The sequence below is a fragment of the Cryptomeria japonica genome, chromosome 11 (assembly GCF_030272615.1).
Source record: "Cryptomeria japonica chromosome 11, Sugi_1.0, whole genome shotgun sequence".
NCBI classification, from domain to species: domain Eukaryota; kingdom Viridiplantae; phylum Streptophyta; class Pinopsida; order Cupressales; family Cupressaceae; genus Cryptomeria; species Cryptomeria japonica.
Window position 1 is genome coordinate 484104552 of NC_081415.1, and position 18156 is coordinate 484122707.

At 34.4% G+C, this 18156-nt stretch overlaps 1 protein-coding gene across 1 annotated transcript in view; it reads right to left on the reverse strand.

Annotated features, from left to right (window-relative positions):
* Positions 1–942: 942 nt before the first annotated feature.
* The window catches only part of LOC131061785 (cytochrome P450 86B1-like), a 64741-nt gene continuing 47527 nt past the window's right edge, over positions 943–18156 (reverse strand). Inside the window, exon 2 of the mRNA XM_059214646.1 lies at positions 943–1218. Coding sequence (XP_059070629.1) covers positions 943–1218 — 276 coding nt within the window. The remainder of the gene's footprint in view (positions 1219–18156) is intronic.

Sequence of the window (18156 nt, forward strand, 5' to 3'; positions counted from 1 at the left end):
AGTTGACTCAATTAATATATTCAATCTATTCAGTTTCACCTTCAAGTCAACAATTCAACTATCAATCAACATGTGATCTCACATGAGTTCCACCTCTTGATCAATCTGTTCCATCTTTCAATCAATATTCTTAAAAAATCTATAAATTGAGCAACCAATCTCCATTCTCAATAATCACGAACTTTGAATCTTTGTGTCACTTGCAGGTTACCAGTGCAATATCTGAGAGGAGCCATCATACCACAGAGAAGAGAAGAGCAATGGAAGCTATATGCGATCTTGGAATAGGAAGTTTCATTGAATGATTTTAATTCCTATTTATTTGATATTGCATTATTTCATTGTATATTTGTTGAATTCTGATTAGGATAGGGATTTGTGATTTTCCCTTACGTTCCTAATTTATTTTACATTTAGATGAATTTTACATGCACACAGCTTCTCTAGGTCTATGCGCCCTAGTAAGAGGCACAAAGGGTTCCTTCCTTCACTGAGAAATTCAACGGAAAGCTCTTGGATACCGAAGAAAATGTTGTTAATCCTGCTGAACAGTTAAAAAAAATTCTGTAAAATGATAGAGGCTATGCCAATGCTGCTGTACAAGAATAATAGCTTTTTGAGATCTCTAAAACCCAGGGAAACCAGATCTGCAATGTGCTTGGCATGAAGGAGATTGTAGCTATGCCAGTAACCCCTAATCAAATTGCCCGTCCGGTGAGCAGAGACAGATGCGTCGTTGATGAGTTGAGTTAGAAGCAAAGAGGGAAAAAGAAGTTTTATTTTGGGGAAAGTTTTTTCCTATTGTCTTAATTTAAGACAATTAAACAATAAAAAATATAAGTTAAATATAAAATATGTATTTAAAACTATAATAATATTTTTTCTTAAATAAACGTCTTAAATGACCCCTTTATGTAGCATGAACTCCAGGCAGTCCTCCTCTCACACGCTATCAAGCCTTCCGCACAAGTAAATCGAATACCGCACTTGGGCGCCCTTCTCTGTCTGCGTACCGTTCAACAAAATGTCGTCTTTGGCTGCCTCCTTGCCCTCCTCGACAATGGGCGTGTAGAGTCGAAGACTCTCTGAAAGTGTTGCGTGCAGATAATCCATCTGCTTCACTTCCTCAAACCTGAATGTCCACTCCTCCCTGTTTGTACTCCTCTTGTGGAGGACACAATGCAGCTCTGCTAAAATCTTGGCTTCAACTTCTGGGTGCTGAGCCACCAACCAGAAAAAAAAATGTCAGCCCGACAGAAAGCGTATCTTTGCCCGCCCTAATGAGACTAACCATCGACAAACGGATCATGTCAAGAGAATAAACCCGTCCGCTTTCTCGTTCAAGTCGGATGTAGGTCCGAAAGGCGCCTAGGCATGGAGAATCATAGAGATCATAACCAACGGCGGAGAGGCAGGCAAAGCAAGCCATCCACAAACTGATAAATGACCGCCCGACCGGACATAAGCCGGGCCTCCGACCCGAGGTGCAAGAACCTCATCGTTTTCCAGCAAAAGCGAGGTAGAATGGCTCTCAACACTAGCGCCTCTACCGCCCCATCAAACACATCCAAGAACGGAACCGTGGTTAAATCTAGATCGAGCGAACCGGGGTCAATCCTAAACCCGACCACACATGTATTGTCGAAAGCAAGGCGTCGGTACACATCCTGCAGATCGAGGGGAATAACGGAATCACCAAATATCTCCTTTGCCGAAATTATGGTACGCCGTTTTCACCTTGTACTCTATATTTTCAGGGTCGGTTGTCAATATCTTAGCTTTCTAGGGGCCCGGGAGCCTGGACGTTAAGCCGTTTAGAAAAAGTATATGAGTATACCAGTTGTAGAGGCGGCCCAAGTTTAGAATCAAGGAGGGAAGGATACCCACAATTAGGAAACAAAAACCATAAATTATTTAAGAGAAGATAAAAAATTTCATTCAAAAGATTACAGAATCACTTCTTGATCACGATCACATGATCAAGCAACAATGGTCAAATGATCAGAAACATTTAATGTATTATAATAGGCTCACTATATATAGGTCTTAGACAAGTTGAGGAATAACTAAAAGAGATGATTTTATGGAACTTCATACAAAACTGTAGTTAGCAACTTCTATTTTTAGTACTTTTTTTTTTAGCTTTTGGAAACTACAATTATTCTTATGCAATTGGGAGAAATTATCAATATTATATTTTTATCTCATGCAATAAAATTTGATTCAGACTATAATTGATCTCATCTCATGCATGTGGGGAAATTACAATTCCAACATAAAAAAAATATAGAATGTTCTTAGATTAAATAGGAGATAAAGATGAATACGAAAAAATATTAAATATTTGTTTTTTCCAACATGCATCATCGACGCTTTATGTAATGTCCCTTACTAGATATATAAGCACAAATATGTTTGCCTGAATAACATATGGAAGAAATAAATCAAAAATGGAAACATTGCTCACATTCAAAGGAAAATCACACTAATTCATACAGAGATTACTTTCTTATGGATTATACATATGCAGCGGAAACTTGAATTTATTCAATTGTAAATCATATGGATTTTTCCTTTAATAACCATAATGGGGTAACACAAGGGTGGTCCAGTTAGCCCATCCATCCCACTCTGGATCCAAAAGCAGTCATCATGCCCCTTTGGATTACTAATGGTGGTGTGGGTCTTATCCCCATAATCATTCTGTCATGTCCCCTCCTGGATCGTTATATATATATATATATATATATATATATACAGAGAGAGAGAGAGAGAGAGAGAGAGAGAGAGAGAGACCTTAAATGAAGAAATTGTTATTATTAATTAATATAATAATTACCAATGAATGATTATTTAAAATTCATTGATTAAATATTATTTATGAGCATGATTTAAATATTATATATTATCAAATTTATATAACTAAAATGGAGCTAAAATGGACTACTAAATTGGATTGCTTAATTGGACTGTCATGTTAAAACTATGTAACATCCCCACTCTTTATACCATGGCAACCAGCACCGCAATTTTGTAGTCTCAAAAATAGACAAAATTGATAATCAAATAGAGGATATTATATACCTTGTTGGACATATCAGTAGAGTTGATAAAAGGAGGGAACGATAATGACAAAAAAATAATAGTAACTACTCATGTGACAATCATTCACATGGTGTATGAAGACATATTGAAGCATCAATTAATGATAAAGAATGATGACTTGAAAAATAGTATAGTTTATAAGGAGAGAAGATAACTACTCTAATGATTAGTCATCGATGATGATTACAAGGATATTAATTTAGCAATATCTATCAAAATTCAAGTTGACTGAAGTAAATGGGAGTTTATCTAGCCTTTTTAAAATATGGATTAGTAAATCACTAGATACGAAGACAAGGTGGATTAGTAACTAGCCTCAATATTCAGAAACAGCGTGTGTGTCATTTGACTTCAACATCACAGTCAGGAGAGAACTGATACCTTTCCCTGGATACATGGTGTCCAAGTATGGAGAAATTTGATCCAATTAAGCGAAAAATGAAATGAAGAAACCTTACTATAATATATTTACGGGACTCATGGATTACACCGTCAAATATCTTGGATTGATGTTTGAAATGTACCGCTGCTCTCATGAGAATCAATGATCACCTATGCCAATATCAATTGATAATAGCGATTAATATGAGTAAAAATTGTCATCAAAGGTTCAGTTAAGATTACAGAGTATTGATGATATCGGTGATATTCATGCCATGATACATTAACAATGGCTAATAGAAGATATTAATATTGAAAGGCCTGAATAACATATTGTGTCACGGGAGCTTGGGTTGTTCACCACTTACACATCTCATAGATAATACAACAATTTAGAATAGTTAATGTTGAGCAATGATTATCATAAAGTGGAAAAGAACATTGATGAATGGACATAACTATTAGGAGACAACCGTTTCCCATCATATATAATAAAGATCAAACTCATGCTATAGGGGGGGAAATAAGAAGGAGAAAGGTAGTATCTGTAGCACTGATCAAAGCAGATCAGAACTGTTATTAAGTAACCAACAGTAACATCCCTATTCTTGGTGGTATCCTTAATATATGTAGCCCGATAATGTTGTAGGCAGAATTTAATAATAATAATATTCACATCAGTCTACAACAATATTCACAATAGTAATACTAATATAAAGGCATTCACATAATGTGGCAGACCAGATCTAATGCATGTCAAATTTGTCTGCCATCACAACCATTAGGTAGAATAAAGGATCAATGCTTTGGTAAATGGCAGTACTAGTCATTTATATTATAGGAAATATAATTTATATATATATATATATATATATATATATATATATATAGCATTACAACAAAACAAGGGAGATTGTTGTCATTTTTAAGAGGATATTGAGAAGGTTGTTAATGATTATGGATATAACTGATCAAGGATGTTTACTATCTTAATATTATTATTTTGTCATTGTTGTCAAGAAATTGATTTTCTGATTTAGTATGATGTTGCCATATCTTGAGAAGATTGATTTAAAGAGAATTAAGATGTCGGTAAAAGACACAGAAAGAATGTGATGAATAAGGGGAGGAATAAGTTATTCAATGGGCAACTATTACCGAGTTAGACAATGATGAGATCATGATGTTTAGATTGTTTTGATATCCTACATATGTTATTGATTGTAAGGTAATACTATACTATGTCACCGAGCAAAGAACCTAGTCGGTAAACCCTAAGGTTATCGCTATTGGTTAATGAAGGTGGAATATCTACTGAGTGAGTTTAATATTTACCGAGTTACAACTGAGCTGTAACAGAATGCATTGAATGAATAAAAATGTCATTTAATGAAGGAAGCTGATGAGCTGGAGTTGATTAAATGATTGGTATGTCATGCATGAAGTCTGTTAAAGAATCTATGGCAATGGAAGATCGGTAGGAAGATCTACAACTCAAATTGAACCGCAATACCCTAGCACAAGTTCCAAGAAATGTATGCAAGTTCCTAGGCGAGGTAAAACGTTTTCAGATCAAAGGATACATTGAACCTGATCAAGTTTGAAGATCTGATGGCTATGATTGATCATGGGAAATGTGATCAAGGAGATTCAGCAGTTAGCAAATTGTTTATAAATAAGGAATTGTTGATAAACAATGCATGCAAGCAAGTGTAAGCACAAAGATGCTACGTAGTGATTACCAAGCACGGAAGCTTGAAGACCTGTTTGATTAATAGAGTATAGAGCCTAGCAGATGGACAAGATAAGTCCTATGACTAAGAAGTATTGAGCAAATAAGAATCTGCTTTAGCATTTTAGATGTAAAGTTGCAGATATATTCTTATTACTATTATTTTGTAAAGTGACAGAAAATCTCTTAACCGAGTGGACTTAACAGTCTTATTTGTAAAACCCTCTAGCAAGGTAACATTATAGTTGAGTGTTTGAAATCCTTTGACAAGGTCACTTCTAACAAAGTGAAGATCCTAAGAGATCTAAGGGAAATCCCTTAATCGGGTCACATCTAGCAATGTGTTTTGTAATCTTTAACAGGATTTTCTTTTAACCGAGCATACTCTAGAAGAGTATATTTCTTAGTGGGTCCGAAATCCCATAGTGGTTTTTCCCTATTTGGGTTTCCATGTTAAATTTGGTGTTGAATGTGTTGTGATGTTATCTGTTTATGAGTTTGCATGTTTTACAGTTTTGGTTACATATATCTGTTAAGGCTACCGAGGTTGAATATGTTGATTTCAGTAAATATTAAGTTTGTATGATTCACCCCCCACCTCATCTTGTTAGCTTGGCATTTGTACTTAACATTTAGTATCAAAACATAACAATTGGTATCAGAGCTTCGGACTCAGGAAAATTTTTTTAAAGGTACTTGAGGCAAAAAACCAAAGATGTATAAGAGGGATGCATCGAAGCTAAACAAGTCAAGTTTCTCTACATGGCAGAAAAGGATGAAGCTGCACTTATCAGGAGTTGGAGAATATGCAACATATTATCTGGAGAATGATTTCATTACACCGAGCACCTATCCATTGACAATGGAAGAGATAAAGGCAAAGCAAGAACACACTCAAGCAATGATTGAAATATCATCAGCATTGACCGACTAAGAGTTTAATGATCTAGAAGGCTATAGTGATGCAAAAGTAATGTGGGACAAACTCATATCTGTGTATGGCGGTGATGAACATGTTTAAAGAGCAAAAGTGGACAGTCTAAGAGGACAACTTGAATATATGAGGATGAATGAAGGTGAGAACATAACCCAGTATAGTACAAGACTAAAGGAAATTGTCAATCAAATCAAAGGAGCAGGAGGAACTATTGAAGAAAAGGATGTCACAAGTAAGTTATTGAGAACCCTTCTACCTACTTATGCAATCCGAGTCTCTGCAATCAATGAATTGAGGTCTGTATCCAATATGTCAGTTTCTTTAGATGCTACTATTGGAAAGCTACATGCATTTGAATTAAGTAATTTTGATAACAATGAGTCTTCGGTAAAAAAAGTTGAATTTGCATTCAATTCTTTTCATCTTGGTGAATCTAATGATTACAATGATAGGATGAGTAAGTATTCCGAAGGGAATCATAGTGGAGAAAGTGAAATATTTCGTAAGAATATGGAAGAAGTACACAAGCTGTATGAGGAAATCAGAAAGCAAGAAGAGTTTGAAGCACTATTGGCCAGAAGGTTACCAAGAGGCAAAGGTAGGTATAAAGGAAAACTACCTTTGAAATGTTTTAATTGTGATAAGATAGGACATATGGCTTCTAACTGTCCCGACAAAGATTCTACTAAAAAGAGAGATTACCGAGATGAAAGACAGAAAGATAACCATTACAGAGGCTATCGAGACTTCAAAAGAAGAGATAGAAAGTCATGCCTAATAGCCGATGAGGAATCCAATGATGATAAATCTGATGAAACTGATATAGAGGAAGTAGTTTATTTGGCTATCAAAGATGGATCAGATGAAGAAAGGTATGAAGAAAAAGCCCTAATATCTCACATAAGTAAAAATGATTCTTGGATCATAGATAGTGGATGTTAACATCACATGACAGGTGATAAAGTCAAGTTTGTTAAATTAGAAGATTATGATGGAGGTTATGTAAGATTTGGTAATGATGCACCATGTCCAGTAAAAGGTAAAGGATCCATAACACTTCTTGACAATGCTAAATGTAATGATGTTTATTGGGTTGAAGGTTTGAAATATAATTTGTTGAGTGCAGCATAGCTAAACAACACAGGTTAGCGAATAGAATTTCATAAAGGAATTGTCAAAGTTCATGACAAGCATAGAAAGTTAACTGCTACCGAGACTCAAACAAAAGGTAATACATTTCATCTTGACTCAACTCAGAACAAGTTTCTTTATGCAAAGATAGATGATACCTGGTTATGGCATAAAAGGTTTTGTCATGTAAATTTTGATAATCTGATCAAAATAAGTAAGAAGCACCGAGTAAGAGGTCTATCGAGTCTAGAAAAACCTGAGAATGCTATGTGCCGAGGATGTCAAATGGATAAAATGACAAGATCAAGCTTTACAAGTAAGTCTTACACTTCTAAGGGAATTTTAGATCTTGTGCATACTGATCTTTGTGGTCCTACGAAAGTTCAAAGTTATTATGGTGATAAATATTTCATATTATTTGTGGATGATTATTCAAGGATGATGTCAGTTATGTTTCTAAAAGAAAAATTAGAAGCTTCTCAAATGTTTAAATGGTATAAGGCAAGAGTTGAAAATGAAACAAGAAGACAACTGAAATGTCTTAGATCTAATAGAGGAGGAGAGTTCACCTTTGATAAGTTCAACTTATTCTGCAATGATCATGGTATAAAAAGACAAGTCTCTGCACTGAGAACTCCACAACAAAATGGGATAGATGAGAGAAGAAATAGATCTATAGTGGATTGTGCCAGAACCCTGATGATTGAAAAGAAAGTGCCACAAACATTTTGGAGAGAAGCAATAAGCACAACAGTTTACACCCTGAACTGAGTACAACTGAAGAAAGGAAATTTGAAGACACCATATGAAATCTGGTATGACAAGAAACCTAATATAAGTTACTTCAAAATGTTTGGAAGTAGATGCTATGTACACAAAGATGATAGAAATGGAAAGTTTGATTAGAAAAGTGAAGAAGGAACATTTCTAGGTTATTCTTATAGAAGCAAAGCATTTAAATGTCTGATCAAATCATCTAACAAAATAGTAGAAAGTGCAAATGTGAAAATTGATGAATTTGCAGAAAGAAATGATGAAGGAAATTCCAAGGAACCAGAAGATTATGAAGAATTTGTCTATGTTCAACTGACAAGCTCTACCGAGAGAGTTACTTTGGGTGAACTCACAATACTAGTTCCCACTTTTTGACCAACTTTGACACTTAGATGAACATTTTGCAAAAAACCTTCACTTTTCGACACCTATAACTTTTAAACCGTTAAGAATTTGAAGATAATGTAAACTAGTGATTTGTAACATCTTTTTTTTTAGATTCTAAATATAGTTTTTTCAAATTTTTTTGAATAAAATTTTATTAATTTTTCCATCTCCCTCAAAATTAGTTTTTTACAGCAAACAACATTTTTTAAGAGTGACGTGCATCCCGAAACGTACAATTTTTTTTTCTATATATGATAAAAACTTATCTTTGTTAAATTTTGGTTTGTAACATTAATACCCAGGGCATGCAGTTGGTTTGATAGTGATATGTTGAATATTTTTTATTTAATTAATTTTTTAAGTTCAACTAATTATAATTTAGATATAGGTGTACTTTTGAACACATAACTTGTTTTATATATATCAAAATTCAGTTTTATTTTTTTTGTTAGAAAGAAGACATCAATACCTAGTGCATAGATATTTTTTAGATTTTTTTTGAATTAGTTTACTGTTTTTCCCAATGCATTGAACAGATAAGTTCATGTTCAATGAAAAACCTACATTCATAAAAAATAAAATAAAAATATATTAATGAAATTAAATATATTAAAAATTATACTATTTGGAAAGCTTATAATAAGGACTAAATCCTTAAGAAAACAAAACTTCTAAATGAATTCATTTGACCCCTCAAAAGCTAATGTAAAATTGGTTTTTTATTAGCATTTGATAGATGCAAAGGAGACTCCATTGCAAGTATGATTTAGAAGTAGAGAGGTTCTATCCAAGAAATTTTGATCTAAGAGCCTTTGATCTAACTCTCTTCAATTAATTACTTCAAGTGGGACCTCTTAAAACTGAAATCATTATATTTTCTAAAAAATGTATGATTTCAGCAAAAATCAGGATGTACCAAAAAGTGGGAACCAACTTTGTGAGTTCACCCTAAAGAAAATAAAGAGGATAACCAGTTACCGAGTGATGAAGAAGATCATACAGATCATACCAAGCCTGTATTAGCCAAGTATGTTAGAAGGAATTATGCATCAAGTCAAATTATAGGAGATAAGGATGATCTAGTGATGACAAGGAACAAACTAAGACAAAACACATGTCTGATATCTAAATTTGAACCGAGAATAGTAAAAGAGGCATTTAACAGTGAAGATTGGGTAAATACTATGATAGAAGAGATTGATCAAATCAAGAAGAATGACACATGGACATTGGTCCCAAGACCAAAGGACAAAAATCTAATCAGTACAAAGTGGATTTTCAGAAACAAGCTAAATGAGAAAGGTAAGGTCATTCGAAATAAAGCAAGACTAGTTTGCAAAGGATATGCTCAAGAAGAAGGAATAGATTTGGAGAGACCTTTGCACCTATGGCAAGACTTGAAGGAGTAAGAACATTGTTGGCATATGCTGCTTTCAAAAATTTCAAGGTATATCAAATGGATGTCAAATCTGCATTTTTGAATGGTATATTAGAAGAAGAAGTTTATATTGAACAACCTGAAGGATTTGTTGAAGACAAGAATAAAGATCAGGTATGTAAATTGAACAAAGCATTATATGGTCTGAAACAAGCACCTAGAGTATGGTATGAAAGATTGCACTCTTATTTGATCAAGATTGGTTTTATAAGAACAAGTGAAAATAACAATATGTACATGAAAAATGATGAAGACAATGGAATACTAATCTCAACCATATTTGTTGATGACATTATATTTTGTGGAAATGATTCTTTATGCAAAAAATTTGGTAATGAAATGTACAAAGAATTTGAGATGTCACTAATCGGTGAGATAAAGTATTATATAGGTTTACAGATACTGCAAATGAAATATGAGATTTTCATTACTCAATCCAAGTACATAAAGGAAATCTTGAAGAAATTTGGAATGGAAGATTCAAAACCAGTAAGTACTCCTATGACTACCAACTACAAATTATCAAAGAATGATGAATCTGCATCTGTTGATGAGACACTTTACCGATCCATGATTGGAAAGTTGCAATATGTTGTTCACAGCAGACCAGATATAGCAAATGCAGTAGGTATAGTTGCAAGATTTTCTACAGATCCCAAAGAAACACATATGACAGCAATCAAAAGAATTTTTCAGATACCTAAAAGGCACTGAAGATTATGGGTTAGTATATGACAAGAGAAATGATTTTTATTTAAAAGTGTATACTGATGCTGATTGGGCAGGCAACATTGATGATAGAAAAAGCACAAGTGGAGGAACTTTCTTTTTAGGAGAAAGACTAGTAAGTTGGCTTAGCAAGAAACAAGGATGTGTTTCATAGTCAACAATAGAAGCTGAATATGTTGCGGCAACATTGAATTGCACTAATATAGCATGGATCAAACAACTATTGGAAGGCATAAATGAGAAAGTTACCGAGCCAGTATCTATATTCTGTGATAATACTAGTGCCATTAACATTTCAAAGAATCCTGTAATGCACTCTAAGACAAAACACATCTCTATCAAATATCATTATCTTAGAGAAGAAGTTCAAGAGAAGAAAGTGGTGTTGGAGTATGTTAGCACAAAGGAACAAATAGCGGATATCTTCACCAAGCCACTAACAAGGGACACTTTTGAGTATCTCAGAAGCAAGTTAGGGGTCCTACCCCTATCTTCTACTCATTGACAGAGTTCGGTGAAAGCATCAATTTGATGAATCTATAGAATATTATGTGTGGATTGATGCTACTTTACACACTTTAGGAGGTTTTCTAAAGGTGTGTAGAAAACAAATACAGAATAGGAATTGAAGACTAAATGCTTTGACCAAGACTGAGTTGATACATAACAGCAAGGAAATCACTTCTCAGAGGAAGAAATCATGATTTAGTTCTTTTACTTTTTGGCATTGTTGTCAAAGGGGGAGAAGACTAATGATAGGGGGAGAGCATTTCAGAATCTCACAGTAATCCAAATCCAAATAAATTAGGTCGAATCAATTGGTTTTGCCATCAATGCCAAAGGGGGAGATTGTTGGCATTACAACAGAACAAGGGAGATTGTTGGCATTTTTAAGAGGATATTGAGAAGGTTGTTAATGGTTATGGATATAACTGATCAAGGATGTTTACTGTCTTAATATTATTATTTTGTCATTGATGTCAAGAAATTGATTTTTTGATTCAATATGATGTTGCCATATCTTGAGAAGATTGATTTAAAGAGAATTAAGATGTCGATAAAAGACACATAAAGAATGTGATGAATAAGCGGAGGAATAAGTTATTCAATGGGCAACTTTTACTGAGTTAGACAATGATGAGATCATGATGTTTAGATTGTTTTGATATCCTACATTTTTTATTGATTGTAAGGTAATACTATACTATGTCACCGAGCAAAGAACCTAGTCGGTAAACCCTAAGGAACCTAGTCGGTAAACCCTAAGGAACCTAGTCAGTAAACCCTAAGGTTATCACTATCGGTTAATGAAAGTAGAATGTCTACCGAGTGAAGTTTAGTATTTACTGAGTTACAACCGAGCTGTAACAGAATGCATTGAATGAATAAAAGCGTCATTTAATGAAGGAAGCTAATGAGTTGGAGTTGATTAAATGATTGGTATGCCATACATGAAGTCTGTTAAAGAATCTACGGCAATGGAAGATCGACAGGAAGATCTACAACTCAGATTGAACCGCAATACCCTAGCACAAGTTCCAAGAAATGTATGCAAGTTTCTAGGTGAGGTAAAACGTTTTCAATTCGAAGGATACATTGAACCTGGTCAAGTTTGAAGATCTGATGGCTATGATTGATCATGGGAAATATGATCAAGGAGATTCAGCAGTTAGCAAATTGTTTATAAATAAGGAATTGTTGATAAACAATGCATGCAGGCAAGTGTAAGCACAAAGATGCTACATAGTGATTACCAAGCACAGAAGCTTGAAGACTTGTTTGATTAACAGAGTATAGAGCCCAGCAGATGGACAAGATAAGTCCTATGACTAAGAAGTATTGAGAAAAGAAGTATTGAGAAAAGAAGAATCTGCTGTAGCATTTTAGATGTAAAGTTGCAGATATATTCTTATTACTGTTATTTTGTAAAGTGACAGAAAATCTCTTAACCGAGTGGACTTAACGGTCTTATTTATAAAACCCTCTAGCAAGGTAACATTCTAGTTGAGTGTTTGAAATCCTTTGACAAGGTCACTTCTAACAAAGTGAAGATCCTAACAGATTTGAGGGAAATCCCTTAACCGGGTCACATCTAGCAATGTGTTTTGTAATCTTTAACAGGATTTGCTTTTGACCGAGCATACTCTAGAAGAGTATATTTCTTAGTGGGTCTGAAATCCCACAGTGGTTTTTCCCTATTTGGGTTTCCACGTTAAATCTGGTGTTGAATGTGTTGTGATGTTATTTATTTATGAGTTTGCATGTTTTACAGTTTTGGTTACATATATCTGTAAGGCTACCAAGGTTGAATCTGTTGATTTCAGTAAAGATTAAGTTTGTATGATTCACCCCCCCCCTCTCATCTTGTTAGCTTGGCATATGTACTTAACATTTAATATCAGAACATAACATATATATATATATACATATATATATATATACATATATATATATATACATATATATATATATATAATATTTTCAGATAGTATTAAACCATTTGTTTTACTGCAGAGTAGTTCATTATAAAATATATATATATATATATATTAACGAATATTAATAATGAATATTTAAATATATATATTAATGAATATTAATAATGAATATTTTAATGCATATATTAATGAATATTAATAGTGAATATTTTAATACATATGTTGATGAATATAAGTAATGAACATTTTTAATACATATGTTAATGAATGGTTCTTAGATGTTAATGAATACATATTAATGAATAGTTAGGAATATACGTTAATAAATAAATGTGAATTTTGGGCTAATGGATATTTTCTGAATATATGTTAAGGAATACATGTTAAATTAGGAATATGTAAATATGGATTATGGAATTAAAAATAGTAATAAAATGCAAAAATGTATTATAAATGTGATTACATGTTGGAGGCTAGAGGGAGGAAACTCCCTTAGTCTAAGGGAGCGATTATGATAATCCCCAGGGCAGTATATATATTGAATATCTATATGCATATATATGGCTTGGTTGACTAAGTTCAACTAAGAAGAGACGGATTTGGTCGGTCCCCTCCGAGGACTTGGATGATGAGATGCATCACCCAAGGAAAGGAATGGACATAAGGTCTTCCTTGGATGGCTTGGGTGTAAGAGGTTACACCCAAGACAGGAATCAAATTAACCTTCGATTTCCTGGAGGGCTTCCATGTAAGAAATTACATTCACTAGTACATTCGGGTCAAAATTTCAACAGCAAATCGTCGGGATTCCGACATAATTTCGTCACACTACCGACAAAAAGGGTCGTCGAAAACTTTGTGTCAGAAGTTTTGACTATCCTTGTGGTCGTCGCAATTCCGACATCACCTCCAACCTTTTTGATGGTCGCCATGGATGCTCATACCCCGAAAGAATACCATCGTGATCTCGACCTATCATCGGAATTCTAACTCCAAAGGGTAAAATTCAGACAGAGGAGTGCCGTCGGATGCACAACATCCTCGTCGGAACTCTCCTGGAGGCCATTGTAATTTTCAGAATTCTGATGATAGGCCAATTTTTTGAGAAAAAAAAAATTATAGAAAAAGATTGACATTCGTATCTCTCTTCTATCTCTCTTCTCTATCCCTCTCTACTATCTCTCTTCTCTCTCCCCTCTCTAGGTCTCTTTCTCCATCCCTCTCTTCTTCTCTCCCTCTCTACTTCTCTTTCTCTACCCTCTCCAGGTCATTATCTCTTCCTCTCACCCTCTCTCTCTCTCTCTCACCTCTATAGGTCTCACCTTCCATTCCTCCATCATTACCCATGTTGTCAAGTTGCAAGATATTTCCCAAAGTACCTGGTTGCTAGGGTTGATTTTCTTAAGTGTTGGAGTTGGAGTTAGATGAGACCTGCATGATTAAGCTGTATTAAGTGATCAAGTCGCCAAGATCTTCAATTGTAAACATGACTAGGTTCTAGGGTTTTAGGGTAGCATAGGTCAAGATTGAGGTATGGTGGTCAAGAATTACCTTCCAATGACAAAAGACATCCAAATGATGAAGAATGAAGGCGATGAACTCATAGAAGTTTGGAGGAGATAATTTGACTAAGTTAAAATTTTGTTTAAGTCATGGTCATGATACTAGCTTGCTCATCAAGAGCAATTTGTGCGAATGAACCCTAGAAATGTGCCCATGCTAAAGAAGCAAGAATTCCAATAAAACCTAAGGCAATGCTAGTAAGGGGTCAAAATTAAAGAATTAGGGTACAAAAAACAAAATTTAGCTAAGTTGAGATGTTGCTCAAGGATGACGTAAATCATGGAGCGTAAATCAATCATGAAACATGAGAATGGATAGGTCTTGACCCAAGCAATGTAAGTCCCCCTTGTGATTCCAGCAGATATCACATCACAATCATTGAGTCTATCTGCAATATAAATTCAAGACCTGACTATTGGAATCTTGGAGTCATCCCATTTGATCACGTAGTTTAGCACTTGCGAGGATTTTGTTCAAGACAGGATAGAATACTTAGTATTTTATTTTGTGTTGCATAGTGCATAAAAAACACATCAACAGAAGCCATTGAAAGGTTTGGTTAAAGCCTTCTAATCACAATCTCTACGAGAAGCTATCAAGAGTGCCCAGAATTTGGAAACTTTAGTATCCAAGAACATAATTCATAAGGCACCACTTTTAGACAAACCAAAGAAGCCTATCAATGTAATATTTTATTTACCTTGGATATGTTTTATCCTAAGTATGATATTCCACTATTAAAAAGCTTAATTAGGTAATATTTTTACTTAGGTAGAATGAGATAATGAGTTGCACATTCTCCTTCTTTGATTGAGATTCTACTTTTTCCTTGTCACAAATTTGGAAACTTGGATAAGCAATTTCTTTTTTTGGTTTTCTACCTCTTCATGATCCTCATGGATTTGGAATCTTGGAAGCTATATATTGTAGGTTTTTCCTCAATTAACATATCAAATGAAACTATTGTGAGCTTTCATATCTTAACATACCAAGGGCTTAAGTTTGGGGATGACAGGGGGATGACAAAGGGGGCGGGGTGGGATGCAAATATATATACAACTTAAAAAATTAATTATAAAAGGATGTGTATAGAATAAGTATAACAACTGTAAATAAAACTTTGCCACACTATGTAAATTTTACAATAAACATTAAAAATATGTCAATGATTGCATTGAAATTTGAACGTTAACAATGGTGGTAGAGTTTTGGAACTTTGGGAACAAACTAAGAATAAGTATAAGAATTGCAAATGAAACTTTGGCATACTAAGTGTTTAAACTAGTCAGCATAAAAAAAATAGAAATGATTGCATTAACAATAAGAATGGTGGGTAGAGGTTTGGGGTCAATGGGTAATGCCCCTTGTGGGGGGTTTGGGGCAGAGCCCCCATCAAGGTTAGGGGGAATTGCCAAACCTTTAATACGGATGACATTTTCACAATAATTTCACCACTTTTGTTTAGAATTGGAGTTTCTAATTGGGGGCCATGGGAGACTCATAGGCATCCTCAAGATGGTCAAGAGACTCCTTGGAGTCCCTAGGACATCCCTAAGTGGTGCGGCAAGGGGATGTTTCCCCTAAGTATTGCATCCTGAAAAAATAGGGATTTTGGAGGGGAGGAAGGGGTCCCCATGTTTCAATGGTTTCAAAAGATTCTAAGTTTTTTTTTTATCTTGTCATAACAAAATATAATCCTCTTGCATCCTTGGATGATTTGAAAATTGAAAACAATTTGACAAGAAAAAACTAACTTCTAAAGTTTAGACTTAGTTTTCTTTTTCTATCCAAGTCACTACAACATTTCAATGATCAAAGTAGCTTTTTTTTGGTGGTTTAGAAGCATCCAAAAGGCTTGAGAAATTCAATATTATCTTTCATTCCACCAAAATTGGAGATCAAGAAGCATGCTCACAAACAAGGATTTGTTTGTAACTTAAGGCAATCGACTAGTTTTTGGGGCATTTTCAGGTCTAAAGAACCTACCATTGTGTCAAAAAGGCCCATAAGACCCCATTTTCATCGAAAAATTCTCTCTTTTGGTCGTAGAAGCATTTAAGGAAAAAAAAAATCACACAACCAATGATATGCCTATACCATACATATTTGAGTTAAAATAAAAATAAAAAATTGATAAGGTTTGGAGACCATTGAACAATTTGGGAGATTGCTAATACATACACTCAATTTGATGTACTTAATCTTCGAGAGGCCTATACAAAAGCTTTTTGTAATTGCGAACTAAGATAAATTTCCATTTTTGGCAGTTTTCAACATGGATTATGGTATTAAATTCTGACATTCTATTGTCAAGATAAATTCAGAGAACCATTTGTACTCAAAACAAGGGATAGTGAAAAATTACATTATGTAGGATCTCCTACCCTATCTCATTGAATTCATTCCTACACCAAGTGACTATGAACAAAAGCGTAGGTATTTAACAACAATGACATGGTCCATGGACTAGTGATCCTCCTCTTGATACTCCATCTACAAATGAGAACATCTCTTATACACGTTGCTACTTCAGAATTAAAAGTTTCTTCTTCTAGAACTTTCCATGATTCTTTGCAATAGGACTATATGTCTTCTAGATTCACCCCACTAGGACACATTCCTATCAAGCATCTTTACTTTTTTGAAAAGTAGACCACATTTCAGATCTAGATGACACCATAATGACTTTGATTTCCTCTTGCAAGATATTCCTCCATCATGTATTGCTTCATCGAAGTTCAAATTTGCTTCTTCAAGGACTCTCAATGATTCTCTATATAGGATTCTTCGTGTCTATGAGATCCACTTCATTGGGAGGCCTACTTAAACATTTCACACCTATTTGTGGACTCTCACCTTTCAAATATTGATGAAACAATTGAGAATATTTGTCTTCTCATTGATGACAATGCCCATCAAGTTACATCGTCTCCCATTGTAAATTCACTTGTTCTATCCCCACCATATCATGCAACATGACACATTCTATTTCACATTAATTAAGGTCTCACACTTCAATGGTTGTAGTCCCCGAATCTTCTATGGAACAATCATAGCTTAACATCAACATCAAGACACATGAGTCACTTCAAAAACCATACATCTGAATTCCTTTCTACATTCCACTTGAATGGGAATTCAACAATTTGAGAACTCAAGATCTCCATATTGTGAAAGGAAGGTGCATCATTTGTTGCAAATGAACCTACTACAACATTCACCATTCAACATTTTGCATTGCTTTTCTCTCTTCTTTGTGGAGGCACCAACTTTAGGGGATGGGGTGGGTCTATATTATCCTTCACATATGTCACTTGGGATGGAGTTTTGTCCTATGGATTTTCTAGTCTTTACTTTGAGAGGGTACACTCTCTTTATAATTTGGGGTTATTTCATATTTTACATGGATACCTAACCTTGTGACCCATTTCTTCTTACCTCAATTGCACTTAAGGGGGTGTGCCAATTTACCATTTTATTCACCAAGTGGATATGTTTTATCGTAAGTATGATATTGCATTTGTTTGTTTAGTTTACTTAA